The sequence below is a fragment of the Scleropages formosus genome, chromosome 16, assembly GCF_900964775.1.
Source record: "Scleropages formosus chromosome 16, fSclFor1.1, whole genome shotgun sequence".
Taxonomy (NCBI): domain Eukaryota; kingdom Metazoa; phylum Chordata; class Actinopteri; order Osteoglossiformes; family Osteoglossidae; genus Scleropages; species Scleropages formosus.
In genome coordinates this window covers 14,323,394-14,351,285 of record NC_041821.1, presented here as the reverse complement: position 1 = coordinate 14,351,285, position 27,892 = coordinate 14,323,394, and the positions used below count along the sequence as shown (strand labels likewise).

Here is a 27,892-nt window from a genome sequence, read left to right as displayed (position 1 = left end):
GTGGGTAAGGGCAAAACAACATAACGGGATCGTGGGACTCTGGTGTCGACACGTCTGGTCTGGGCGGCGATGTGAAATGCCGTCGAGTCTCCGCTCAGTCACATTTCACACGGACGGCGAGCGGTCGGACATACACTAGCACGCTCGCATTAACATTCATACCGCGAGCTTCTTTCGCGTCCGCAAGGGATTTAAAGAGAGAAGAAGAGCTGCCGGGATCCGCGCGGAGCCCCTGGGAGGACACTGCGGAAGCAGAAGGCACTTTTTTTTTTTTTTTCTTTTTCCCCCGCACTCGGATCCAGCCGACCGTTTCTCTGTGTTTAAGGTTAGCTACTTTTCCCCTTCACCGCCGCCCGCTCTTGGCGAGCGCTCCGTTTCTCATGCACTCGATGAGGTTGGATGTGAAGGTGATCGCAGGAGTCCGTCCCGGTAACCAAAGGAGATGTTTGGGCAGGTGGAGTGAGAGGAGAGGGGGAGGATCGGGCTGAAACGAGAAAAGAAAGTGGCGTTGAAAACTTTAATGGTGACACACACGGCGCCGATCGCTGCGTGTGTGTGTCTGCCTGCCTGCCAGGCTGTGTGTCTGTGTCACACACCGGGAGGTGAGTGAGTGAGTAAACATTCGAACAAAAAATGTCTCACCGTGCGCATCTGTTGTTTGTATGTATGTATTATCGTGTGTGTGTGTGCGTCTGTGTGTGTGTGTGTGTGTGTGTGTACCCGTGCCTTGGACACACAGCTCCGGGTTAAGCTAGCTCGTTTTTACGGAAGTAAACATCCCTGAGCCGTGGGAGAGGAGCCGCTCGGGCGGCCGGACCGCAGTCCTGGTGGGGGAGAAGCCAGCGAACGCGCCCTTGTTCCTAATGGGAACTGAGGACATTGGAATCATTGGGGCTGCTCTTAGAGAGAGGCAAGGCTGGCAGAGACGCGGAGGGTTTTTAGGCGACGCACGGCTCGGTGTGTCGCCTCGGCGGAGCGCTGGGACCGGGGGGCCGGTTGTGGGTCCCACTGCCGGGGGAAGTACCGCAACAAAAGGAGAGGAAGCCGAGCCGGGCGAGCGAGCGCCGGCTCGTCGTGTGATAGTAGGCTTTCCGTGCGAGTGAAGTGTCTGAGAGGCCGGTAGGTGAGCTAAGAGTGCTTTTCGCTCACATCCAGCGCTTTCGCGCATTAATAGATCTTGTTTTTTCCTTTTTTTTTTTTTTTTTTTTTTTTTTGTTTTCCTCCCCTGCTCCTTTCTTTCAACTGTCTCTCAACTCAAGTCCGAAAAAGAAGAGGAAGAGGGGGGGGAAACAGCCCAAAGGAAATGCCAGTCGCTGCCGCAGCTCAACCCGCGACACAGGAGCCTTGCGTGTTTTCCCAGCTGCCCGCCGCCCCGGATTCCGGCGTCCCGAAGCGGGCGGACGCGTGTGAGGAGCCGGCGCCGCGCACCCAGGAGGGAGGACGAGCGGCCGGGAGTCACACGCACAGCAGCAGCGGCAGGATTTTCCTCACGGCCGCGCCGTCCCCTCCTTCGCACTCCCCTCCTACGTCCTCCCCCGTGGCCACCTCCTGTCCCCACCGGCAGCACAGCCAAGGTCCCCATCCGCCGGTCATGGAGCCCCCCAGGACTCGGTCGCGCTCGCGCTCCGGATTCTACCAGTACGGCGCCGTAAACAGCTCGGGAAGCGGCCACGGCAGCGGGGGCTTCGGCGTCCCCCAGCAACAAAACTCTCACGGCGGGTGCCTGCCTCTGGGAGCGCACAGCCCGGCTTCGGAGAACCAGCGCAGCCCGGGCCACAGCCTCCCCGTGGGCGCGTCCAGACACCCGGCTCCCGGAGGCGTCCGCAACGCCGGCGGCGCAGGTAAGCGCGCGCGCGCCCCGCCTCTCCCCGCCCCAAGAACCGCAGCGCGCAGCGCGGGGACGAGCGGGGGATGTCGCCGGCGCTCGGTCGTGTGCGCTGCCGGCTGCTGTCGACGCCGGCGCTCTAAGTAAGTTAAAGTTGCGCGACGGCGCTCAGTCACGGTGAGGCGGCCCCCTGAGAGCGGGCTCTGCGCGCGCACACACCCGTCTTCCGGACGCGCAGCGCTTTCCTCCTCTAACTCTGTGCCTTCGCTTCTGTACGCGAGAGCTGGCAGGTGGTGGTGTGGAGTAACGCTTATTTCTGGAAAGGCGGTGAACGGACGCGACGCTCGGAGTCGGAGCAGGTTCCTTGCACGCCGGTGACGCTCCTCTCCTCTCCTCTCGGAGCGGGCAGGGTCGGTTAGGGTTAAAAGGCACCACTAGCGGACGCCGCCCGACACTTTTTTTAACTTCACGCTGTAGTGTGGGAACTAAACTCCTCTCCAAGCGGGACACCGCGCAGCTCGGTCACACACACCTTTCGGGCTTGAGCAGCCAGCCCTCCTCTTCAGTTTACACTCGCTGACCTCCTTTCTCCAAGGTGATCGCGTAGCCTTAGAGAAGGAACCTCACAGCGAGCCACACATTATTATATTGTACAGCAGGTTGTTCTCGTATTGATTCAGGGTATGTGCCTTGATCGCGGGTATTGTGGCAGGAGCACGGGTTGGAACCGTGGGCCTTCACGTTGGAGGAGACTGCCCCGAACTGGACCCTGCCTTTTCGGCGTGGAGGACTGACAGATTGGTTTGTATTCCGCTTGTGCCCACGTGTGAAAGATCTCTTTAGGGAGAGCATCTGATCTAGGTAAATCAGTGGACCTCCAGCAGTATTGCTCATACCTGGTGCTTTCAGTAAGTTCTCGGGCTTTGATGCGCCGGGCAGCTGGTAGCGTAGTGGTTGGAGCTGCTGCTGGATCCAGAGGTCGCGGGTTTGAATCCCTCCTCTGGTTGTAGTACACTTTGAGCAAGGTACTTACCCTGAAGTGCTCCAGTGGAGGGGGCCCAGCTGTATAAATGGGTAATTGTAGGTATCTGGACGTTGTACGTTGCTTTGGAGGAAAGTGTCAGCTAAGTATCTCATGCAGTTCAGTGTCACAGGCTAAGGGCATGAAAGTGTCGGGGGGAGTTACTATGTATTTATCTGCAGCAGGTCTACAGGACCTGAAAGTTGTACGCAGGCTTTACATTTGCTGAAAGTGCCTCCTGATATGGGCTGCTTTGAGGCTCATTTAGATTTACCTTTCGATTAATCGGATTATTAGTTTTAGTCCTAAATGATGTAGGATTGTTTATATTTTGATGCGAATGAAGGTGCAGTCTATGTACTGAGGTGCATGTTTGGATCCTAGTTTCAGATTAAAACTTCTGTGGAACTTTAAATAGGTTTGTAGGTCTGAGAAGCCCCCCCCTCTTTCCCATGAGTCCCCATAACTGAGGTCCTATAGAGTGTGTTCTGTTACTTTATGGTTTTGGAACAAGCCCTGTCTGGTGTGGCATAGTCTGATTTCATGCAAATGAGTTTTTTTTCCTCCCCCCTTAAATTCAGGATGAAGTTTTAACACTGTTTGTTTTTAACAAATCTATAACAGTTTCAGTGGCTGTGGTCCAAAAAGTAGATATAAAAAATGAAATTACCATTTAAAATATTCTTCCTTTATTGTAGGTAAAACCAAATCATACAAATGAAACACTTGATATTGTTGCCAATGTTATACATTTTATGCAAATTAAGCATTTGTGAATTTCCTCATTTTTAAATGATTGGGTGCAGTATTGTTGGTCTTGTTGAATTTGAGGCCTTCATATCTCTTTCAGTTTCTTTAATACTAAAGAAAGGGAGAAGACCATAATGAAAGTTAAAATAAAGTGAGGATTAAGACCAGTATTCAATTCTTTCAACACTTTGTTGCTAAAATACAACTAATAGCTCTTAAATTGGTGGAAGGATATAATTTGGCTGAAATAGTTTGTCATTATATCCTTGAACATGTCTGTGGAGTCAAGTGATTGGGCTTTCCTAATGTGTGAAGAAACACGATGTCATGGAACGCTTGAATTACTTATGTTTTCTTTTTCAGTCAAGTTAATAACTTAAGCAGATGATGGAGGATATGTGGCAGTGGAGCTGGTTAACCTTTGGTAGTCTAACATGCTAAAACTAGCATCATTGACTCATCCTTGTCTGGTACGCAGGTGGTGAAAGAACCAGTAAACTAAGGGATGTGATGTCATAAGCTGTAGTTGCTTTTTATTTTTCCTGTTAATGCTTTGTGATGCAGAATCTATTGAATTAAAAATGTAATGACTCTAAGTCACCTTGTTAATGGCCCCAGTGTTATCGCTGTAGCAGCTGCCTGGATCACAGGAAGTGCCCTCCTTTTTGTTGTGTATTTACCAGCCACGCCAGGGAGCTTTTTGTTTAGCATTTCGCTGGTAGGAGTTGTCCGTTCTTCTCGTGCGCAGTGCAAGGTGTGTTGCGGTTATGTAAGGAGTGTTGCGCCACTGTGCGGAAGTAACGTACCGGGAGCGTGCTAACTGGAAAGACCTGTCTGGGAGTGCACGCGTGGGACTACCCACCCCGCGTTGGGCAACGCATGGCGGTACTTCACAGAGCTTCCTGCTGCACGCAGTGACGCACATGCTATGGGAATTGGGCGGGGGAAAGGGCATGATCAGAGGCCCCCCAATGGTGCTGGCAAACTAACATGCGTGCTCCTGGCCTTAGTGGGGCTTGATCAGCTTTAAACCCTCTACGCATGCTTTTCAAAGATAAGCCCGGAGAGGAAGAGTGATCTCCAAGAAAGGATTATTGTATCGCCACAACCAGGAGCGAGGATAGTCCAAGATGCACACAGAGGCGGTTTGTTCAGAGGAGCCTAAAATGCAAGTCGATGCTCTCCCAGAGCAAGGTAGGCCACGGATTACTTGGTGCTTTGGGTGGAATCTTCCTTCACTCTCTCAAGCCGTATTAATATGCATTACCCCCAAGCGGGGGGGGGGGGGGTTGCTATTAGTGAAGCAGATCTTTAAGGAAGAACTGATTAATCAATACAGAGTAAAGCTGAGAGTAAGGGCAGGCAAAACGCATGACTAGCCTGGAAGGTGAAGCTGTGTTTATGCGACGATGGCAGCACCCCCAGCGCAAAGCTGCTTTATTTGTCATGACTCAAACCAGTTTGCCTCTGCATGTAAACCGCAACCAGGCTCTGAATGTTTCATGCTTGCTGGCTAATTTTTAATCTCATTTATGGAAGTAGGGAAGGGATATATTATCAAGGCTGCATGTACTGGTTCCTGTGCAGTTCCTGTGTGACTTGCAACCCAGCTTATTATCCCTGAACCTGCTCAAACACAATAGGGGAGGGGGGAAGACAAAGATCAGTACTTTGCCTACTATTAGTAGCGTTTTTCTGACTGATAGGTTTGGGCTCTTCATTGCAATAGAAACTTAACCTCTGGGCAAGTACTTTCGTATGAAGCCCACGCAAGAGATGGCTCACTTTGCCAATTTGTGAAAGCCACGTGCATCCAACTGCATCTGACCCGAGAAATGATGTCATAGGACTGAGGAGAAATAGTTTTGAAATCTGCATGTATAGAAATTTATTGCAATACATTCGTAGCAAATACTTTGTTTAAAGATGCTTTAAGATCCTGTGCAAGACAGTTCTGACCAAGGGGGAAAAAAAGTGGTGGTAATCAGAATTGAAAGAAAGCACTGCTGTGTTCTTGTTTAGCATTAAATATCTTTAGAATTCCATGGGTGGGAACCGGTTTCATTTTAAACATGGTTCCAGGAGAAAGAACAGCAAGATAACCTATTTTAAGGTCATAGATAATATCTGTGTGTTCAATATTTTTTTGTTAAACTCATAAGTGTAATATAAAATATTATGATCATTGCATCAGCTAGTGCAATGCCCCCTTCTCCTTATCATGGCAGTAAAGTGTATTTGTGAGACAAATTTACCTAGCACCTCTGCAGAAATATCAACTAGGTGTTCAGATGTAATGCTTTACAAAATAGGTGTTATTTTAGGTTGGGTTTTTTTTCCAGCAGCTTTTTGCTGACAAGTGAATCTGTACTTATGAATTTTTCCCCCCCCCCCAAGTTGTAATATGTGGGTTGTGTATTTACAAGGTTACATTGTTACTGGCCCTCATACATTTTGAAACTATGTCCTACCATCTCATTCTCAGATTAGGAAAAATTAGCACTCAAAACATGCTTGGAAAACAAATAATTGTCATGCAGCCAAAGAAAAACAGCATGCGGTAGAAAAATTAATATTGGACAGGTATATAAGGACAGATTGGCAAAATACACCCTCTGTACGATCACTTGTTTCCCTTACACTCATAAATGGTGTGTCCAGGTATTTGTTTCTGGGTCCAGCAATGAAAAGCATTGCCTAGTAATGATCCATATATGTAATTTCAGCTTGCATTGCACTAATGATTTGAACTTCTTACCTTGCAAGTGGTCACATGCTGCACCTGCGTTACTGTTACATAATGCTGTCAGTGTCGCATAAGTTTTTACTCGCTGTGAATTCTGGAAACCTTCTTGCGTTTGTCATTGAGCGTGACATACAAACGGGTATTTTTACACCAGGGCTGGGAATCTGTGGGCCTCATGAGCCATGAGGTCTTCATGCTCTTCATCCAGCTGAACTCCAGTTGCTCAGTCTTGACTAGGGTTTTGATTGGATTTATTGCATGGTTCAAATCAAGTTAAAGTGAATGCGCTAGTAGCGAACTTGCCGTTTCCTTACTCAAATGTTTATTCATTTAGCTGAAGTTTTCCAAAAACTTTTCTCCAAGTTTTTGGATTCTTCGAGTGCAAGGCGGTGGGTATAACTGCTGTCTTACTTTCTCCATTAATTCACATTCTGTCTCTGAATTATTTTGAGGTTTTTTTTTTTTTTTTTAATACTATGTCACTATTTTGAGTTTTTGGCTTGCAGGCTTCCATGCTTTGTGAGCTCTTGGTGCTTGCTCTGACCAGGACTTGCCCGTGTTCAGAGTTTTGAAGCTCTGCTGCCGCCGCCGCCTCCCCAGCAGCTCCCTGAACCAGCACACGTACCTAAATATTCCTCGGATGCACAACTCCTGTAATGCAGCTGCATACACAGCGACCCTGAGGTCTCAGAGCCTCTTTATGCAAATTCACTTGCGTAAAGAAGCTGAGTGATACACCTTGTCAGCCATGCGTTGCTGTCGCTACGAGGGAGAGCATATCCGTAGTAGTCGGTCTCAGTGGAGGAGGCGTTGATGATTTACGGTGCCTGTTTGATTCACACGTCCACCCCTTGGAACCGGGAGACCTCAGGTAAATGGTGTTTCAATGCACAGCTGGGTGCGAGTGCTGTAGTTCTTGTGCGTTGATTTGTTCCTTTTGTTTTTTGGGGTGTCTGCATCTTCAACGTAATGGGCACGTACTGTGATCAAGCCTTTAAGATTTTTTTTTTTTCCTTCCCTGTCCCCCCTTCATACATTGTTTTAATACTGCGTGTTGAATTGCAGTGGAATTAAGTATCTAAGCTTTCCAGTAACTAATTTAAACCGTTCTCTGGTTTTCTCCTCGGTAGTGGTGGCAATATCACGATGGTACGCATCATGAATAGGCATTTTAAAGCTTTTACAAAACAGAGGGTTTTAGTGGTCTTATTGATTGTATAAAAATAATACAGAATCATGTCATTGGTAGAATGCCAAGGGTGGAAGGAGGAGACGATTTAAATGTGTGTTCTGTACTGGGTCTCAGCACCTGTCACCTGTATCACTTTCTGCTAGTCTGTATTCATTCAGTGTCCCATTACTGTACATTAAAGAGATGCTGGGGAACAACGAGGTCTTTTCAATCTTCAGCTTTTTGTTACTTCATCTCTTTCCACTGAGGGAGGGAAGCACGTTCTAATGAGGCAAGCTAATGGCTAATTCGTTCGGGCATTGTTTGAGATCTCTCTGGTGCCCGGCTGGAGGGGCGTAGGGAACAATGTGGTTTGATTTCCCCCCCCCCCGCAGTGGTGCGCCATGCACCGCATGTCATGCTTGGCATTGTGTTGCCTCACCCACGCTTTCCTCCCACTCTGACCCCCCCCTCCCCCACAGTCCACCTCCAGGTGGACAGACAAGGGCTCTCAGCACAGGTTGAGGAGAAAGGCAAGCCTGAAAGGCAGGAGCTGTAGACCTAGCAAAGTGGCTGCTTGCATGTCATCCAGTTTGATTGTGCATCACTCTCTTTTTAGTTTCCAAATGAGCAAATACCCCCCCTCCCCTTATATTAAGCTGTTTTACTTTGAATCACCTGGATAAGCTCTAAAAAAGCCCATTTGGAATAGCCAACTGTGGGTAGGGAACACAGTTCAGTTTCATTGATAGGAGGGGATGTCTTTGACAAAGCGGCTGTCTTCTTGACAACAGCTTTGTGGGCCTCAGTAGGGTTTGTCCAGCTGCAGCAGCAGAATCATCAAAGGTGTCTGTTCTGCTAGTACATGGGTTTTTTTTTTTTTTTTTTAAACTTTTGGTAATTTGGGTGGGTCGTGGTTTTGCCCAAGCCCTTGTTTTGTCTCACTCAAGCACTTGGTCGCAGGCTCATCGCTAAACTCGTGCTGCTCAAACCAGCTGCTGTCAGTTAAGATTCTGGGCTGTGGAGACACTTCAGCCACCATATCCTGAAGGTCAACACAGCCAGGGAGCACTGTGGCTCTGAAGGCAGAGGTGGTGCTTCTGAGGCTGATGGAGCAAGGGAGGGGAGCTCAATAAACATAATGAAGAGGTCGGCCAGAGGCAGGGGAGACGAGGGGGACGAGAGAGAGAAAATGGGAGTGAGGCTGTGAGGGTGGGGAGCGGCCTGGCCCTGTTCTTGGCGCCTCTCTCCCTGCCGCACTCCTGCGCTCCATAGTCGGACTTGAGCGTTTCTGTGGAGCCAAGCGAGTTGGCGAGCAGTTCGCTGCTGGGGCCCTCTCCCAGCTGAGCCCCCTCCAGCACTCTCCTTCCTTCCTTTCCTCTCTCCGCCTCTGTTGGTTTTGGTACAAGAAGCATGTTTAGTCAGCGACCTATTTATTTCTTCCTTCTCCACCCGTCCTCCATTCCCTGTCTGTGCTTGGCGTGCTGCATTTCTGTGGTGCTTCCCTCGAGGGCCCCAGTCTCCTGCCACTGTGTGACCGCTTCTCAGACGCACTCGGGACATTCCATGTCTCAGTCGAGGCCTTTGATCGCCGCGTACCATTACGTTGCTTTTTGAAACTCCACTCTTGACTAGCGCTGTGTGACACTGCGGCCTAGAATAACACTGATGTTTACATCATTCATTGATGTTCTGTGCTGTTTTTCTTATTGCTTGTAAGAAGAATAAAAGCAACATTCCCATTGAAATGTGGGTGAAAATAATCAAAGGTAACTCAACAGCACGATCCATCTTTGAAATGGCCAACGAGTCGCCTTTAGCTGTTGGTATTCTCAGAATTCACTGAGAATCTGTGTGCCGAGACCTGGCTGCTGTCGGATGGGCGTCCTGGCGTCCGCTGCAGGCTGTGTACCGGGCCTAGGGTGAAGGGGAGAGTGCCTCTGGATCGGTCACACGGCTCATCGTGCTCAGTTCCATCACGGTAATTACAATAGGGAGATGGATATGTCTGAAAGACCCTCCCACCCCTCACCCCCTGGTTTCAGTGTCTCTTTCCCTTCACCAGCCATCTTTTCAAACCCCTCCTTTGTGTGGAGTACCAGAGGCTTTGTTTTGAGGATTAGGATACAGTAATGGAACGCCGAGGCCCAAACCTTCAGTAACGGGCTGTACGTCTCACTCGATGAGCAGAACGAGTTTAAAACAATATCATGGGGTGGGGGACAAAACTTCCTTGCTTCAGGGGTTTTTTTTTTTTTCTTTTTTCCCCCTTCTCTGAACTTGTCATCTGTTCCTTATCTCGGTCTGAACTGCAGCTGGCCAGCAAGATAAAGACTTGAATAATTTGATGGTGTCTGTTCAGTCTTCTGTGAAAATAGTTATCAATTTCGTTCAACATCAAAAATCCATTTATTGTGTTCTGTTTGCTGCCTCGGCTAAACTCTCTCAATCTGTGATGTTTCATGTTGAGATAAAATCTGCTCGTAACTTCAGTCCTGAGCATTTGCACAGTGGAAAAGAGATGGTGGTGTTCCTTGGTAACTCTTCACTCCCATTGCAAATTCCCCCCCCCCCCCCCCCCCGTCTTTTTCGTTTTGGAGCTAGTTCAGATTGAGCATTTTTCACATGTCAGGGTGGATTGTTGAACTGTCGCAATGAACTTCTGCCCATGTGAATTCCTTTGTAGGGACTGTTGGCAACGGTGGCGAGTGAATCTTGGTGCGCGGTTGTCTACAGGAAATGGATGAATGGTGAAGAGATGGAATGTGTTCTGAGCCCCAAGTTTCCTGTAGGAGTGTTCAACAATCACAGATGGGTTGACTGTAGCATCATGTAGGATGTTGCTGCTAAACTTTTGTTTCTGTTCCTTTTGGTTGAATTTAATTTGGGAATAATAACCTTTTTCTTGCCATAGGGAAAGTGTAATCAAATCAGGTGCACGCCCGTGAACTCGCCTGGTGCCAAGCTTGACGTTACTATAGATATATTGCAGTTGTCCTTGTTTGGGGTCAATGGTCCCACTCCTTGGCCCCTGTCCCAGGAGACTAGTATGTGTGAATTTGCCTTGATCGGTCCAGTGAACTTCCTGAAATATGTTTTGAAGTGATCGTTGTATGGTTTCGGGTCTCGAGCAGGTGTCTGGTGCGCAGTGCGCTTATTGCTTCTGTTTTCATTTACATTTGTTCATCTTAGCAGATGCTTTTATCTAAATGGAGTAAACAAGTGTTTCACCGACAGATGCGGCGACGCAGACACTCAATTCTTGAAGCGGAGTCAGTCCAATGCCGCCGTTTTTGCCGGCATATATTTATTCCTTTTCGAATGTTTTGCTAATGTACACTAAAGTCAGTCGTAATCAATGGTACGTCTACTTCTGGACTCCATCTCCCCAAACCTTTGAACATGCCGTATGATTTTCCTGAATAGTTTGCGTAACGGGGATGGGATCCAAAATATTTAGAATAGTTGCGCTTTAAAAATGCATCAGACCTGGTCTGCAAAGGGCTTTCCGCAGGGCAGTCATCTTTGTGGAGCTGTGCAGAGGCAATTGTTGTGAAAGGCTTTTCTGTTTGCTTCATTCCAAGTCCTGCTGTCAAAGCAAGAGCGGGCAGGCATGTTGGTGTGGGCCTGAATAGGAGCCACAGATTGAATGGCGGCACAAGGGGACGAGGCGGCTTTCTTCATCTCTTTTCCGAAGCGTTGGATTTGCGGAGACGAAGTCTTCGCTTGTGCCCCCGGGCAGCCCGCAGGACTAGGCGGGAGCTGCTCCCACATGCCCGGCGCAGGCCCTCGCCTCTCAGGCCGGCCTCGGCCAGCTGTTCGCAACAACGGGCGCTTTTGTGCTCGCTGAGTGGAGCGCATCGGGGAAATATGCATGTCGCCGTTGGCTAAATGAGAGGCCTCAAACTTAAGTGTTGAGCCTCCTTCTGTCACTCCATTTTTCGATGGCGTATGGCCCTCTCCCTTACCTCATCTGTCCATCGCACCTTCTGAGGGGAATGTGAATGGGAGAAACCCTCGCTGAACCTCTGGCTCTGTCCGGGAATGCGGAGGTATGACTATCGGAGGCATTGACTTCTGCACGCGGCTGGATTTGCGCCTTCGTTGACCTGTGCGGAAGATCCGCTGAGGGCACCGGCTGCTTTTGTGAAGCAGCCAAAGGAACAGTATTCGTTTAGATGCTTTTTTGCAAGCGACATCCAGTCGCAAAGTACACACAAGTGCATTTCCTCAAAAGCAAAGCTTTAGATGCAGACGCGCGATTGCCAAAACGCGGTCAGTTTGCTCAATACAGCAGTTTTCTGGCACATGTTACACAAATGGCCTCCTATGGAATTGATAGGAAATGCAAAGATGATTGTAATGGATGCCGTGGTGTAGGTTGCTCTGATCTCGGAACAGCTGTGGCCTGGAAGTCTCTTCCTCCAGCTGTCTGTGGTTCTAGTTTTTGTACTTGGGGTAGTGTGAGGTGCGATGCTGAGCTAGAGGGTGGGCTGCGAGATGGCCTGAAGGCACTATAGATGAAGTGATTTCCATGTGATAGAATGTGGAGGAGAAGGGGCTTCGGCTGCAAGAGGAGCATGAGGGCTGGGGGGGGCTTGGAGGAAATGGATAGGGATGGTTGATGCACGCTGCTCCTAGAAAATCAATATCAGTTGATGGGAAGCCTTAACCCCCCTTACCTCCCCCACACCATTCCCTCCCCCAGCCCTTTCAGCTGTGTTCAGTCCTGTACTGAGACACTGCAACCCTGTCCTCCAGCAGCCCCCCCCCCCATTCCCTCCCATCCCCCACAGCAAATTTCAGACCACCACCCACCCTGCACCCCCCCCCCCCCCCCAACTGGTCCTTCTCATCCAGCTAGGCATCCCTGCTTCTTAACTGCCTTCACATACCTTGTTTTTCTTCTGAAAAGCTTTCCTGGCCACCTTGCTGTATATCCATCCTCGGTGTCGTGTACCTGTAGTTACTTCTAGATACATGGAATATCACTACAGACATGTTGAGATGCAATGATGACTTTTGTGATGAGGAAGATCTTGAGGAACAGAAAAGATGAATCTTCTTCCATGCCTTGAATGTAAATTTAGACAACTTGTATTTGAAAACAAGCAAATGTAAACACGCTGCTGTATTGGTTGCTACATAAAGAGAAATCCTCCTCTCTGTGTCCGTCAGGCTTTTCAAATATCCCTGAAAACATGTTGAATGGATCTTAAAATACTTCGGGACAGGGCATGTGTTCCTTAGAAACATTTATTTCACGTGGATCTTTTAACCTTTTGCACTCTGTACCTAGGAGCATAAAAGGAGCAGTCGTGCCTGTCAGCCTTGTGGAGGCTCATCGCAGCATCCCTCCTCCTTGGTAACAACCTTGTATCATGTCCACCATGGTGTGTGGAAGGGTGACCGGTCTCGTTCCCCAGCACACCGAGCCAAACGGTGGAAGAACTGTTCTTCCTGAAATCCTTGTCGTCAAATGTAATGCCATGCCCTGTGGTTGAGGTTGTTAATTTTTACATGTCAAATATACTTGTTGTTGTGTTTGGCTGTGGTTCTACTGTGGAAATGTGAAGGTTTTCAGGAACTTTCATCCAGAAACTGTGAAGCCTCATGCTATAGAAAGGGTGAATTTCACCCCCCTTCCCTTTCCCTTCCTCTGCAGTCCCAAACTGGGCCCCCCTGTCTCTTTCCTCTTCATTGCCCATAACAGGACCACCAAGAGGAGGTGTGATTGATAGTTTGCGTGTGTGTTCATTTCAGGGTGCTTCTCAGATGTGTGCTCTGCTGTTGGCCTGAACTGCATGGTGGCTAGACCATTACTGCTGCTTTGTACAGCTATGCACAATACCGTTTGTGTGTGAGAGATCTGCCTCTTGCCAATAAGGTGTGTCCCTCGCGTCTTTCTTCGGTGCGTCCCCTTCTGAATAGAGATCTTAAAGGGGCGCGCGAGCTGTGTTTAGTTGGGCTTGCAAGCTACACGTGCCCGTCACAGACCCTGCACGTTCTATGCTGTTCCGCGTGGTGCAGAAAGACCCGCATTTGCTGTGAACCAGTAACACGCCGTTTGGCCGTCCGTTAGCTGAGTCATCTCTTCCCCCAGCCCCCTCTGCGCTGTACCAGGGCTTCAAGTGAGGGGAAGAGAAGCGATAATTGGCAACGGCTCCTGCTAACTACGTCCTATGGCCTTTTACTTTTCTGTCAAGTCACACGCTCATGCCTCGCATCGCATAACCTCGCAGCAATGGATGCATAGTCGCACGTGCCCAGCTCAACTGCATCTCCCTTCAGCACTAGTGTACGTGGGTGTGTGCCCGGCACTCTCGCAAGCCTGCAATGGAAGCGATCGCCCTTAAGTTCTGAATCCCTGCCTGGTGCCTTGACAGCTGACTGGCGTCCGGCCAGGCTTTGGCCATACCTGTCCTTTCCATCCTTCTTTGCTCTACCTCGCCAAGAGGAGGTGCCATCTCGATGGCGTGACGGTGACCCGCGCTCCGGTAACCTCCTGTGCGCTACTTTCCAGTTCAGCCCATATGAGTTGTCCCAGCACGGTGTCACTCGCACCGTCCCTTTTGTTGCTGTCTCCAAGGGCTGAGCAGACAGCAGACGGGGGGACACTTCTAACTGCCTTTGTGTTTACGTGTTTATAAGCAGATGTTGTTCGCTACATGGCGACAGACCCCATCCCTGGCGTAGCAGTCAGTGGTGCGCTAGCTTTGTGCTGTCAGTCACTTGAGACTTCACACGGAGGGATGTGGAGGACATAAAGAGGAATAAATGACTGCCTCGCTTCTTTGTGGCACGCTGAATAAAGGGCGTGCGCCAGTCATAAAGCCTTTGTTTTACTCCTCCTCCCCCCCCAACTTTTTGGTCGAGCTTCATCGGTGCGAGAGGTGTGCTTCTGAAGAATGTTCCGGAAAACTCCACGTGTTGCCTATCTGATGTTCGCCTTGCACGAAGTTGTGAAAAACAGGCGAATAAGACAAAGTGGGAATGGCTGTGTTTTTGTCAACAGCCGCCTTAATCTGGGATTAAATGGTCGCAGCTTCTCCATTTATAAACCTTTGTTTGAGATGTTTTTCTTTTATGTTGTTGTGCCAGTAACAATATGACGTTCCTCTCTTAGCAGGTAGTATAAACTAAACGGTAAAGCATTTGATATTTGCTTAATAAAGCAGGTAGGTAATGTTTAATATTTTAGCATCCCCCCCGGATCCCTCTGTGTGTGGGGTGCTGTAGGAGACGCAGCACATGTGTAACCCACTTGCTGTATTTTACTCTAGTACACTAGCAGGCTGTGTAACGGTAACCTAATGAACGCTAACGGAAGCGGACAGCCAGGAGATAATAGAATCTCGTATGCAGTCGGTGTCTGCCGTCCGCGGGCATCTGTTCATCTTTGAACAGCGCTGTTCTCTGTCCGCAGGAGAAGGGCAAAGATGAATATACACAACAGATACTCACTGGTCTTCTAGGTGGGCCTTCCTGCTCCTGGGATCTCTGCTCCTTCTCTGCCTGGACACAGTCACTTCATCTACTCAATGTGCCATTGTAGTGAGATCTCCCTAGTCACATTTCTGTGGTTTTGTGTGGACGTATTCATGCTGAACCATTTCTGCTCTTAACTGAAGTTAAAATGATAACCACTACTAGCTGTCGGCATGTTTTGCTGAAAGGGCAGAGTATCTGCTCTGCGCTTTCTTTCGGACGTGCGCCGTAACGTGTACAAAATAACACGAACAAAAATAAGTCAGCCTTCCACGTGTTTGAAACCCCTGAGTTTTATCATATGTTTGGTGTGTGAATCCAATTTACTTGCAGAATGGGAGCTGGTGAACGAATATGAAAAGGGTATTTGTGTGCTGAAGAAATTCAAGTTATTTGCTCTTATTGTGCTGAGCAGCATTTGAAAGGGTTCACGCTTGAAATATATTTTCAATATCAACTGCTTGTTGTGGCTTAATATAACTTGAGTTTGGTATGTATTTGTAATCCTTTATCCAGGTGGTTATAGTGTGAACTTATTTATGAGCATTAATCATTAATGAGAGCCCTGAAGATACCTCTCACGTGGTTTGTGTGCGTAGAGGGAGATGCATATACAGATGCTGGGCAGTTGGCTCATTTGTAGAACATGGCACCAAAACTGTGCGAGTGAAGCGCCAGCGTTGGAGACGAGAAACTGTTGTATGAACCAGGCCTCTAGTTCCTGCGGTCTCTCGACCTCGTGGTTAAAGGCTGGTCAATTGGTTGGCCTGTTGGCCTGCGGCGTGAAGTAACGGGCATCTCTGTTCTCTACAGGGGGAGTCGCAGGCGCCTTCCACTGCCTCTCGGACCATGCGTACAGCGAGGAGAGCGACAAGGTGAGTCCCAGAGTTGTCTCCTCCAGGGTGGCTGAACGTTGCACTGTGCGTTGAATCTGTAATGCTGGCAGGGCTAGATGCTCACGTATGTGTGTTGGACTCTCTGCTGCCTTCCATTTATGGCCTCTGTCCATTCACTTCTTCTATGACCAGTTTACTGACAATCATAACTGATTGATTGACTTCATATTTTATTTCTAGCAAATTGTTTGTTTCTACTCCATACCTTATCCAGGATCTCTGAGAACGAGGCTGGTTTAAATATTCTCGCTTTTCAAGTACTGAATTATGGCGTACATGGATGTACGCGTTCTAACCGTGTCGGTTTGGCGGTGTTGTGCTAAAGGAGTTTGAAGGGTTAGTTGGTTTGAAAGTGGTTGGGGTGTAGGTTTGTCACTTGAATGCTGCTGAGCAGAAAACTGAAATAAGGATAGACAGATATTATGATGGTGATGTGAAAGGTTTTGTATTGGGAGGAATATGAGCTCGACTGTATTCTATGGCTCACGCCTCATTGTTGCGGTCAGTGTGACACGAGTATCCTGAGTGTAGTTGTGTGTGCAGGATCACAGAGCGTGTTGGAACGGTGTCCTTTAGAGACCCCTCGCCGTACCTCGAAAGGGATTCGTTTCGGTCCCGGTGGCGACGTACCGCAGGACCGCGCTCGGTACGGTACCGAATGGCGCTTCTGCCGAATGCGTCCCAGCAAAGCGTCACGTATTTAAAGGCAGGATTTGGGATACGGCAGCGTGAGCTTGAATTCAGAGCAAAAAGTGTCTTTCTCAGCTGCTGATTGATATGAATCATCGGTTTTTGAATTGCTGGTGAAAAGTAGGACACTTGGTGATGGCTGTTGTCCTTTTGTTATGAGTGAGGTTTTCTGCCCTCTCCTGCGAGTGGGTTGCGGATGTGCAGTGTGTGCTGGCAGCGATGGGCCGTGTGTGCGCGCGCGGGAGAGGACGACAGCTCAGCAGTTGCTCTTTTGGACTGCCTCGGGTTCGGCTGAATATCCTGTGAACCGAACCGTTTATTGGGAAATCGGACGGGACGGTGCTCTCCCTCGTCTAAAACAAAAGGGTATTGCCCACATTAGCCACAGCTGCTCTCTCACACTACCTTGTTTACAATAGGGAGCTGAGCGGGGGCAAGGAGAGGGGGAGGGGTTAGGCTTCTCTTGCAGCCCCATTGGCTGCAGCGGGGGCCCGAGGAAGCGGGCGGCACACCAGGCCCCGAATGGTGATTGAATTCAACAGACGGGGGAGGGAAGGAATGCGGACGTGGGGGCGGGGTGGGGCGGGTTCCAGCAGCCTCTCCCGCAGCCGCAGGGCTCTGTCGTGTGTGTGTGTGTGTGTGTGTGTGTGTGTGTGTGTGTGTGTGTGTGTGTGTGGTGGGGGGGGGGGCCCCAGACACGCAGTCTCGGCCTGTGTACAGAGGGCCTTGGCGAACGTTGTCCCTCTCACACCCGACACATGCGTAGCGTGATTTAATTCAACACTTACTAATTCTCCAAAGCTGTAGATAAATGATAGTAGACTAGTGTAAACAGCTTCAAGGATTTGAAGCTAAAGTAATAATTAGCTGTTACATGATGCCGCGCTTAAGGTATTATTAGTGTCTGTGCTGTGAGCAGCGCGTCTGGGAACATAACGCGTTACTTTCTACATATTGCAGTGCTTTGTTTTACTTGATTTTGCTTTCGTTAGCCTTAAGTCGGACTTCCTTATACCTGCTTCTGACACATCTCCAGGATTCCATAGGGCGGTGTGTGTGTGGGAACCAGTGCACGTGTGAAGCTACACACCGGGAGGAGGACAGCTGTGTCTGTGGCGTGCAGGACGCAGCGGCCACGGACGAGCAGACCAACCGTGAGATTCTCATCCCGCTTCAGATGGGCCAAACGGGCAGCTGGCCGAGCGTTCGGGACGCCGGCTCCCAACATGGGCGTTCAACAGAAGCCTTTGTCTTAGCGGACGCTAATTGTGTGCGAAAACGCAGCGGCCTCCGTCCCGTTCTCCTCCCCTTGGAGATGAGGGACTTCTGGGTTCCCTTCCCTCCTTTTCCCAGCGTTTTTGTCCCCACGGCAGTCATTGCTAGAAGGGTGTGTTGTCGCGCCGTTCAGATTACGTCAACATTTATTAATTCGGCAGACCCTTTTCTGCAAAGCTGTGTACTTATTTGCTAGTGTTTAGCGGACACCTTTTATTCAAGGCGACTTGGAGCACTTAACTTCCTGTAGTCATTTACTCATTGATACAGCACAGGAACGTAACACGCTCCGCATGTGTGCGCATGCGCACAAGGCAATTTATAGTTATGTGCCCTCCCAGTGGATAAATCTTTGCAAGGGTTTCTTAACCTGAAAGCGGGGTTCTTTCATGGTAGGAATTGCAACTTGGGCACATCGGTCAGGGATGAAACCCATGTTCAGTCACCTGGCCCAGGTGTCGTGAGGCACCAGCGCTACACGATCAGTTAAGACACACCCCTGCCCACTGTCTCCTTCCTGGTCTAGTCATCCAAAAGGAAACAGTGATTTTTTTTTTTTTTTTTTTTTTTTTTTTTTTTTTTTTTTTTTGAATCATTGATCATTTATATAATGCAGCGAGTGTCTTGAGTGTGGTGGAACTGCAGGACATGAGTCCCTCCTCCTGAACTAGCGTCCACCAGGGGCACCATCACTTATCTGCAGCTGCTTCTGTGGCTTTTGCTGCTGTGAGTAGATATGTGTAAAGTAGGAGATGCGCTGCTGGTTGACTGACGGCGCTTTGCGGGGCCTCTCGGTCGATTCTCTCGGAGCTGATGCACGTTGTGCGGTCTTCTGTGTTGGCTCACGCGGTCTTCAGGTGGGGGTTCTGATGGATACTTACAGTATGTCCAACAAGCAGGGCAGAACTGATTGGGCAAGGTCATGTATATTAATATAAACTATCCCCCCTCCATTGGAATTTAGGTAGTTGCTCTTAAGCAACGTACTTGCACTAAATTAAGAATACTAGAGGAGGTGGTGAGATTTGAACCTCTTTGGTTGTAAAGTGACTGCTCCAGCTGATCTCCTGTCTGCCCTACCTGTATGTACTGTTGTATTCCCAGAGCAGGTGACTCTCCTTACATTTATGCTGTAGCAAGGTGCTTTTCACACACTTGTTTTTACACGTCTTACCCAAAAACATCCTGGATAACCTGCCCCCACAGCCCTTCAGTCAACAGGGGATGTACGTGTAGCTCGTCCCCTCTGAATAACACCTGTAATAGTCACGTCACGCTGCCAGTGGGGGTGGCTCCCCCCTTCCCGGACGGTCCGTTCTCACAGGCCAGCTAAGGCAGATGTTTATACTGCTACAGGCAGTGCCTTTAGGAAGGACGCATTTGCTGTGGAGGTGGGGGGGGGGGGTGTCTCGTTGAACCCGGTGTGCTTTGCTGACATGTGTTCTCATGCATTAATGTTTCGTGCTAATAGGGCTTCGCCTGTCTCTGTGTGTCTAGGCCTGGTAAGCTTCATGAGCAAAGTGAGGGAGATGCGAGAGCCAGTGATGGGCAGCTGGGGGGACACCTGTGCCTCCCAGGTACAGGCAGGGTTGACCTCACCCCCCCCCCCCCCCCCCCCCCCAGTCAAAAAGGAATTTCTCAAGCAGCTGAGAACGGGAATCTGTAGCGTTTATGGCTTTGCTGCTGAAATCGATGTTGGTGTCCCAGACCCTGAGCGTGGAGCTTGGCACTGGCGGCTCCTGGCGGGTGGGCGTTGCCAGCTGTTCCCCCACAGCCCCCCCCCCCCCCCCCCTCCCGGTCACCAGTGTGACTAAGTGTGTGCTCAGGCGTTTGTGACTAAGCGCCCCTGTGTGTGACTGCATGTGATGTGAATGTCTGACTGCGCACAGTTCCCTGCACTGTGTGTGTTGGGGGGAGGAGCTGGTATGCATGCATGTGTTTATGTAATGAGTGAGTGTTTGGGTGAGTGTGTGCGAAACTCACTCGCAAGCTGGCTTTACCTGCTAGGGCTGTGCCTACAGCTGACGGAGAGGCTATCCTTAAACATAAGAGCAGTTGACCCTGGGAGCTGTGTACTCACCAGCACTGCTGTGATGTACAGTGTCAACAGTTGGAAACGTCAACATTTACATCTACCATGTATCTCCTTAGGGCAGCAGGTGGCATTGTGGTTAGAGCCACTTTCTGGACTCGTGTTCAGATCCCCGCTGCACCAGCGCTGTATTGTCTTCTGCAGTCCATCCAAGAGACCCAGTGTGCTTTCTCTGCCTGACAATGTCTCCAAGTTATTGGCAAAAAAAGAGGGCAGTTTTCCCCACTGCCTTTTGAAGGCAATCTGCTCCTGGAAAAACCTTTTAAGTTCAATTCTCATAAATCAAAGGTGTAAGTACCCTTAGTTTCAACAAAGTCATTATGCATCCTGAACCCCAAAAGTCACAGCCATTATTATGCTAAAATATTGCCACATCCTGCTAAAATATTGCCACATCCTGTTAAAATAGTTGCATCAGTAGTTAAAATTGGTTAACCCAAAATGGTGATTTTTCTGTTATTACTCTAATACTGTAGGGCTTTTTGTCTGCTTGTTTTGTGTTGCAGCACATTTAATAAAGGTTTCCTCCAGGTGACCCCTCCCAAAGATCCAAACATGTCTCGGGTGAACTGATTTTGTGTTGCCTGTACTGTGTGTTACATTGCTTTGCCGCTAGACACCATATATAAACCCAAAAACTATCTTAACCCGATCACTGCACAAGCTTGTGTTTACAAAAAATTAATATTTTACATTTTTATAAAATGTAATTGCATAAAAGAAACTCAAACACCAGTATACACAGCAAAAGTACATATAAATTCCCCTCCACCTCCCCATGGTAGTGTAGGTTCCTCCCACTGTCCGAAGGCATGTTGCAGGTCAGTTGGTGACTAAAGTGTGTGTGTGTGTGTGTGTGTGTGTGTGTGTGTGTGTGTGTGTCGGTTCCATTGCTCTGCACCAAGTGTGTGAATGACAGCAGGGAGTTCGGTGTACTGTATCTAGTACTGTAACTTGCCATGGATGAAGGTGTAAAATGAATAATGCATAGGACAACTGTGTAGCTCTTGAGAAAGGTGCCTACCAAATGAGTAAAGGCACGAGTCTCGTGGCACTCCAGTCGCGAAGCACACGAAACTTGATTTTTGTAAACGTGAAGACGGGCAAAGTAGGGCTGTTAAGTGCTCATAAAGCTGAATTCTTGTTACTCGAACAGGGTTGTCTGGGGATATGGCTAAAATCTGAGCCACTCAGCCACATCACTTCTGGAAAATATTTTCCAGACTATTTAGGCCAGTAGGTAAAGTAGCGATTGGAGTTGGCGCCGTGCACTCATAGGATGCATTTGGATCCCTTGGTAAAGGTACCTACCTTTAAGTGTTGCGGTAGAAATTGTTGTAAGTAGCTAAACACTGTAAGTCACTTTGGAGAAAAGATAAATGAACTGTAAATTTGTGGTAACTTGATTGGGAAGTGTTACTCTAACTCTTTTGCATTGCAGGTGATCACAGTGCTGCACTGCAGTAAGGTAAACACGGTACACCATATTGACCATTGTGAAAATGTATTGTCCCCCTCTCCCCACCTATGTCCTGCAGAGTGAAGGCTGCCCTAGTCCCAAGCGCCAGCGCCTCTCACAGCAGTCTGTGCTGGAGTTGGCATCGGCTCCACCCTCCACGCCACCGCCCATGCGTCCATGGGAGATGCCGGCCACTCGCCGCTCCCACCCGCTGTACCCCCCGGAGCGCTGCCGTCGCAGGTACTTTTCCTTCCTGCGTATGTTGGTGATCGGTAGGCGGCCCAGGTTGCTATGGTTCCTTCAACTCAGCAACCCCCCCCCCCCCCCCCCCCCCCCCCTGTTTGTGCACAGCCCTCCAGTGAGGCGCCAACGTGTCCGGCGAGAACGCCTGGCCCGCCCTACACACCACGTGGCCCCTGCGGGTGGACAGGACGAGAACCTGCACCACCCACACCGTCCTACACCTGCTCACCAGAGCTACTCCTATGGGCAGCCTCCCGTGCCCCCAGCCAACATGGAGGAGCCCCGCGCCTTCCACCCCCCTGCGTTGTCCCCTCGATTGCTGCACCCAGCAGCCCACCCCCAGCAGCAGAGTGCCGTGATGGTGGATCTGCACGACCAGGTGGCAAGACGCACGTGGCTCCTGTTGGCACCATGTAGCTTTGTGTGTTAAACGCTGCCATTTAGCAGATGTGTCGACTGGGTACGAGTGATGATCTTTGCACCCCTCCCAGCTACAGCAAGGCACCGTGCCGGTGTCCTACACGGTGACAGCGGTGCCTGCCCACGGCCTCCCCACGCCCCTGTGTACAGGCCAGCACATCCCCACCTGCTCGTCCCAGCAGCCGGTGCCGGGCTGTTCGGTGGTCTTCAGCGGTCAGCACTACCCCGTATGCAGCGTTCCTCCCCCCGTGAGTACTGAGCACCTGCATCCCGTTAACTCTTGGAATCTGCTGCCCTCTGGCGTCACAGTCTTGTTGCTGCATCCGACCAGTGTGTTTGCAAACTTGTGTCAAGGACTTTTGTGTGTGTATGTGTGTCTGTGTCTCTGGTTCCTCAGATGCTGCCGGCATGTTCAGTCCAGCACCTGCCCCTGCCTTACGCTTTCCCGTCCTTGATCTCCAGCGACCCTCCTTTCCTGCTGCATCCACCTCACCTACCCCACCATGCATCCCACCTACCCCCACCTGGGCAGTTTGTGCCCTTCCAGGCACAGCAGTCACGATCAGTGAGTATGGTTGCTCTTTTACCTTTTTAATTTGGTTTACTTTTTATTAGGAAGGCTAGGGGGTCCAGCTCTGTGGGCCTCCTGTTTTTGTTTGGAAGGATTAATCAGTCCTTTACTAAAATTCAGCAATTAAACTCTTGTGGCTGTTAACAAGGCAACTTAAAGGAATAATGGGTAATAAACGTGTGTGTGTGTGTGTGTGTGTGTGTGTGTGTGTGTTCTGTGATCTTACTCTGCTTTCCTGCTTCTCAGCCGCTCCAGAGGATCGAGAATGAGGTGGAACTTCTCGGGGAGCACTTATCAGTGGGCGGCAGCTTCAGCTACCCTCACTCAGCCCACCCCAGCGCCATGCCTCCCTCTGCACCACTGCAGTTCCTTTCCCATGACCCCCTGCCACAGGAGCTCTTTGGAGTGGTAAGCCCCTGGCACTGTGTTCGTCTGTCTGGTCTGTCTTCTGACCGCAACCCTTTGTGTCCGATGCAAGTGGTGGGAGAGAGGTTTTGGCCCCCCGCTGAGATGCTCATAACGCGAGTGAGCACCGAGGTGGATTACTGCTGTGCTCTTTGTCTTTCTCACACTGATTAGCCTTTTATGATTGTTTACTTTGTGCTGATCACTTTTGTTTACTTTGTTACTAATGACTTAAATTATTGACTTGCTCAGATTACATTAGAAGAGGAACAGCAGCCTGATGCACAGAATCAGTGTGTGACAGAGACTGCCACTGCTGGAGGGCGCTGTGCACGCCTGTTCCTCAGAGCCTCAGCAGTTTAATCCGGATTCCCCTCTGGGTGAAAGCGGACTGGACAACTTCCCTTTCGGCGTGGTGTCGGGTTGCTAATGAGTGGTCTCTTGCCGTCTCCCCCCCCAACAGCCATACCCTCACTTCATGCCTCGACGGCTCACCAATCGCCGCTACCGTTCCCAGCAGGCCGTGCAACCTCCTCCCTACCACCCCAGCTTTCTGCCATACTTCCTGTGAGTGTCCCACGCCGTTGCTCTGCATTCAGAATCGAACATTTATTGCTTTTATTAGTCTTAATGAATCACCGCTGGCTTTTGAGTGCGGTGGTGGGGGCTGTTGAAATGACGAGTATAATCCCGCTGACAGTCTTCACTGACACACCTGTAGCGTGGCCGTGTGTAGGCGATTCTGTGTACGGGACTGCTTCCTTAGTTCGGTCATTTCCTTCCTTCCCGGCTCAGCTCAATGCTTCCAGTACAGCCCACTGTGGGGCCGACCATCAGCCTGGACCTGGAAGTGGATGACGGGGAGGTGGAGAACTACGAGGTCAGGCCTATTTTGAATCCCGCTTTCTACTTTGCTCAGTTGTAGGATCTTATTACATCCTTCATGCTGGGAAAGGGCCCACCTCTGGACACGTGACCTACGGTGTAGGGCACTCGTCAGATTAGAAATGTCAGCAGCTTGGTGTTTTCACTCCATGTTTTACAGCGCGGAAAGCAGCAGTGTCAAACTTACTTCCTGGCAGGACAAATGTTTGCTGGTTTTATTTTCATCCCTGTGGGTTTGGCTGTCCAGCTTAGTGTTTCTTTACCTTTTTATACCAGTACCGTTCCTCTAAATGGAAATGTTCCCTTATTAAACTGCAAAAATGTTGCCAGTCTTCTAATGAATCCTTTTGGCATTTTCTTTTAAATATTTGCATTTGTAAATGGAAATGTGTAAAAGTGACACTGGGCACAAGTGTACAAGGGCACATGGCAGCTCTCCAGTCACACTGATGATTGGTGGAGAGAGGGGTTTATGTTGGAGGAGGTCAGCGCTCAGCTCTGATGGATCTATGTGTTTGTCTCCACAGGCCCTGTTGAACCTGGCTGAGCGCCTGGGGGAGGCCAAGCCCCGGGGGTTGACCAAAGTGGACATTGAGCAGTTACCCTCCTACCGTTTCAATCCCAACAACCACCAGTCGGAGCAGACGCTGTGGGTAGTTCTCCCAAGTGGGCGTCGGTGTGGGTGTTGTTGGGCTTGTGGTCTGAGTGATCCTGGCACTGAAGCATTGCGTGTGTGTGTTCCCATGCTGCAGGTGTGTGGTCTGCATGTGCGATTTTGAGTCTCGACAACTGCTCCGCGTCCTTCCCTGCAACCATGAGTTCCATGCCAAGTGTGTGGACAAGTGGCTGAAGGTGAGTGTCGGACACACAAAATGTGGACCTGCATTTCAATGTCAGATTACCTCAATGGCCAATACCTAGTTTTGCTGATACCTGTCTAAGCAGTTTTTTTATCAAATTATTCAGAAGTGTCAGGAATAAAATGGCAAGCAGTGTGTAAATGGCAGTTCTCAATCTGTGTTCAACACATGTACGCCATTCCTTAGAATAAGACGGCATTTTTGGTTGTCGGTCTGTGTTCAAGTGTGTTTTGGTGTTTTAGATTTCTTTGCTTTCTCTGATATAAGGTTGGATGTACTTCTATAGTAACTTGGCAAGTTTTCAATAACAATTATTTGTATACATCGCCCATTATGTAACTTCTGCTGCACCTTAGCAATTTTTACTCAAAGCTGCAATGGCTGTAGGAGTGCAGTGTTTAGAGTGGCTGCCTTGTACTTGAAGGATCCAGCTTTAGATTGCCTTTAGGCAAGGTACTTACCCTGAATTGCTCAGGTAAAAATTACCTGGCTGTATTGCATAGCTTAATGTAAGTTGCTTTGGAGAGGTGTCAGCTAAATCAATGAACTCTGCTGCCATGTCCTCATCTACTTATAATGTACTTATGCAAGGGGAGCTGACAGTCTGCAAATATGACATTCAAGGCACATTGTAAGGGCTTCCTGCTGATCAGTCCTCCAGATTACTCTTGCTGTGTTCTTCATGATCTTAGCAAGCAGCATCATTTTGGAGTTTGTGGTGGTTTTTTTTGTTGTCCTTTCTTTCTGGAATTGCTTATGATCGGTGACTGTCCCGTTTCCAACTAGGTATGGTTTGATATTGCTGTTTTACAGTGTCTCCCTGCTGTCCATGCTGGTGATTTTGCAGTTTCCCTTCTCCGCGTGACTGAATCCTGTAATGAGACGCACTTGTTTTTCTCCTTCCCTCCCCAGGGCAACAGAACCTGCCCCATATGTCGGGCGGATGCGTCCGAAGTACAGCGAGACTCTGAGTGACCACCTGATTGGCTCCAGCGTTTGTGTCTGCAGGAAGCCTCGTCCTTTCCTTTGTCCTTACCACCGCTTCACGTTTTTGCCCCCCACTTTTTTTTAATATACCTCCGCCCAGCCCCCTGCACCCAACCCACACACATAAACTAATTTCCAGTCAATGGCTTTCTTTTTGCTCTGAGGAAATGCATTCATTCAATTTTACACTTCAGCTGGTGTCAACTAAATTGTTAGTGGACACTTTGTGTGTGAATAATGTAAGTCAATGCAGAGCTCTCTGTTTTCCATGCATTGTTTAGTTGGCTGCTGGGTTGTATGTGGTTCACTTTTTTTTTTTTGTGTGTGTGTGTGTGTGTGTTTGACACTTCCTCTGAAGCAATATGTTTGCTGTGAAGACCGCCTTTTGGCAATGCCATTCTGTACTTTACACTGCCATGTATTCACCATGAGATTGGAGAGAAGATAAAATTCTAAGAGCCACTGAGTTTTATAGGAACAATGCAGTCAGTACTGCTACAGTTGAGTCTTAAGTCATTTCTGTACCAAGACATGTGAGCGAGATTGAGAATTTGTGCAGCTGACCATCAGCCGCTTTCTCTCCTCCTCCCTGGTTAAAAAGGCTGATTTTGGGACCAGTGGTTAGGAAAGTGGTAAGAGCTGCTATGACCAGCCTCTGCATACCTTCAACCTTGGTTTCTGTTTCATTTTTCTATTTTGGCTCTCACAATTCACTCAGCAAAGGAAGGGTCCCTTTAAGGCTACTCTAATGGATTTTGGAACGCTTTCCATGAGGTGTTGGGTTCCCTCTTTTTCTATGGTGAAATACCATAATTGAATAAGTGCTTCATTGCATAGGAGCTGCTCTGATGGTCACTGTCTTCCAGTTGCAGGCTAAAGTGCTATGTTGGTGGTGTTGACCTGTTTAAAGCTTTGTGGGGCTGTGTTGGGCTAGGCTACACCTCATTCTGTCTTCTGATGACATCCTGGGGAGCAGGACCCCACTTACCTGGCACTCGGTCCCAAATCAGGGCGTGTTTTACAAAAAATGCAGATGGGGCGGCATCACAACAAGATGGCCGTTCTTTGAAATCGTTGCTCCCAGAAGTGGAGCTGAAATCATGTGGCAGTTCAGATTTTATCAAGTTTTTGATCAGTCCATATCTTGTCTAGACAAAGGCACATATTTGAAGTATTTAGAATGTTACTCACAATTATGGTTTACCACTAAAAGAGAAGCACAAATTGTTCAGAATGGTGTTTGCCAATGCTTGTAGTTCTGTGTGTGTGTGTGTGTGTGTGTGTGTGTGTGTGTGTGTGTGTGGTCTTCGCAGGCCTGCCACACTTTGGTTGGGTGAGCAGTTAGGCTGCTCAGCATGGGCACAGTTCTCCAATACCAAGATCTTCCTTCTACAGTGTTTTCCATTCAGTATCAGTTTGCCATTTAATGCTGCATGTTTAAAATGCATACAGCCACTAGACGAATCCCACTTATTTTTCTTTTAAAAATGACCGCACCCTCCCTACTACTACTGTTCACACACAACTTTGCACATGTTTTAATTTTACACCTTTTTTTTCCCTGCTCAACGTCTTCAGAATAATTTCAGCTTGGAGCCTGCAGTGTCTTACAATGGATGCCTTCTAAAGTTCTTTGGGTTTCAACTCGGCCGTCATCTTACCTGGCTAACAGGACGCGACCCTTTAATATTCTCTCACTGAAGCTTAGGGTGGCCTGTGTTACCTTGTGTTGTCAATGTTTTGTTTTTGTCCCCCCCCCCCCTCTGCTTGGTACACTTGCAGTTACCTCATTTTTACTATTTATATATCTTCTATTTGTTTAACCAGTATGAGCTTCAGATTTTGTTTCATTAAATTACAACTGTCACTTAACTTGCTGTTGTAGTTTCATATGTATTATATCTGTAACCAAAATCATTTGAAGGCTTGATATAAGACTTTTTAACAAACATTTGTACATTTTTTATGAGAGTTACTAGTAATGCTTTACTAAGTAGTGCAATGAATTTATTTTTAATCCCTGTGCCCGATTTTTGGATTTCAGAGGGTGGTTCAATAATAAATGTATAATGTATACTGCCACAGCCTCTTCAGTTCTTTTCTCTTTT

At 48.9% G+C, this 27,892-nt stretch overlaps 1 protein-coding gene across 4 annotated transcripts; it reads left to right on the top strand.

Moving 5' to 3' along the window:
• LOC108925915 (E3 ubiquitin-protein ligase RNF38-like) lies at positions 1 to 27,262 on the top strand. 4 transcript variants are annotated; one of them, XM_029258935.1, is made up of 13 exons: positions 1 to 325; positions 1,260 to 1,841; positions 15,815 to 15,876; positions 21,493 to 21,653; positions 21,765 to 22,035; positions 22,148 to 22,324; positions 22,474 to 22,641; positions 22,894 to 23,055; positions 23,516 to 23,619; positions 23,848 to 23,932; positions 24,465 to 24,586; positions 24,690 to 24,789; positions 25,710 to 27,262. In XM_029258935.1, the coding sequence occupies exons 2-13, from the start codon at positions 1,304 to 1,306 to the stop codon at positions 25,770 to 25,772; spliced, it is 2,013 nt and encodes a 670-aa protein (XP_029114768.1). In that variant the 5' UTR covers positions 1 to 325; positions 1,260 to 1,303; the 3' UTR covers positions 25,773 to 27,262. The 4 variants fall into 4 exon arrangements, with proteins under 4 accessions (XP_029114768.1, XP_029114767.1, XP_029114769.1 ...); XM_029258934.1 differs by lacking the exon at positions 1 to 325 and adding an exon at positions 334 to 602; XM_029258936.1 differs by lacking the exon at positions 1 to 325 and adding an exon at positions 635 to 1,119.
• Positions 27,263 to 27,892: the final 630 nt, after the last annotated feature.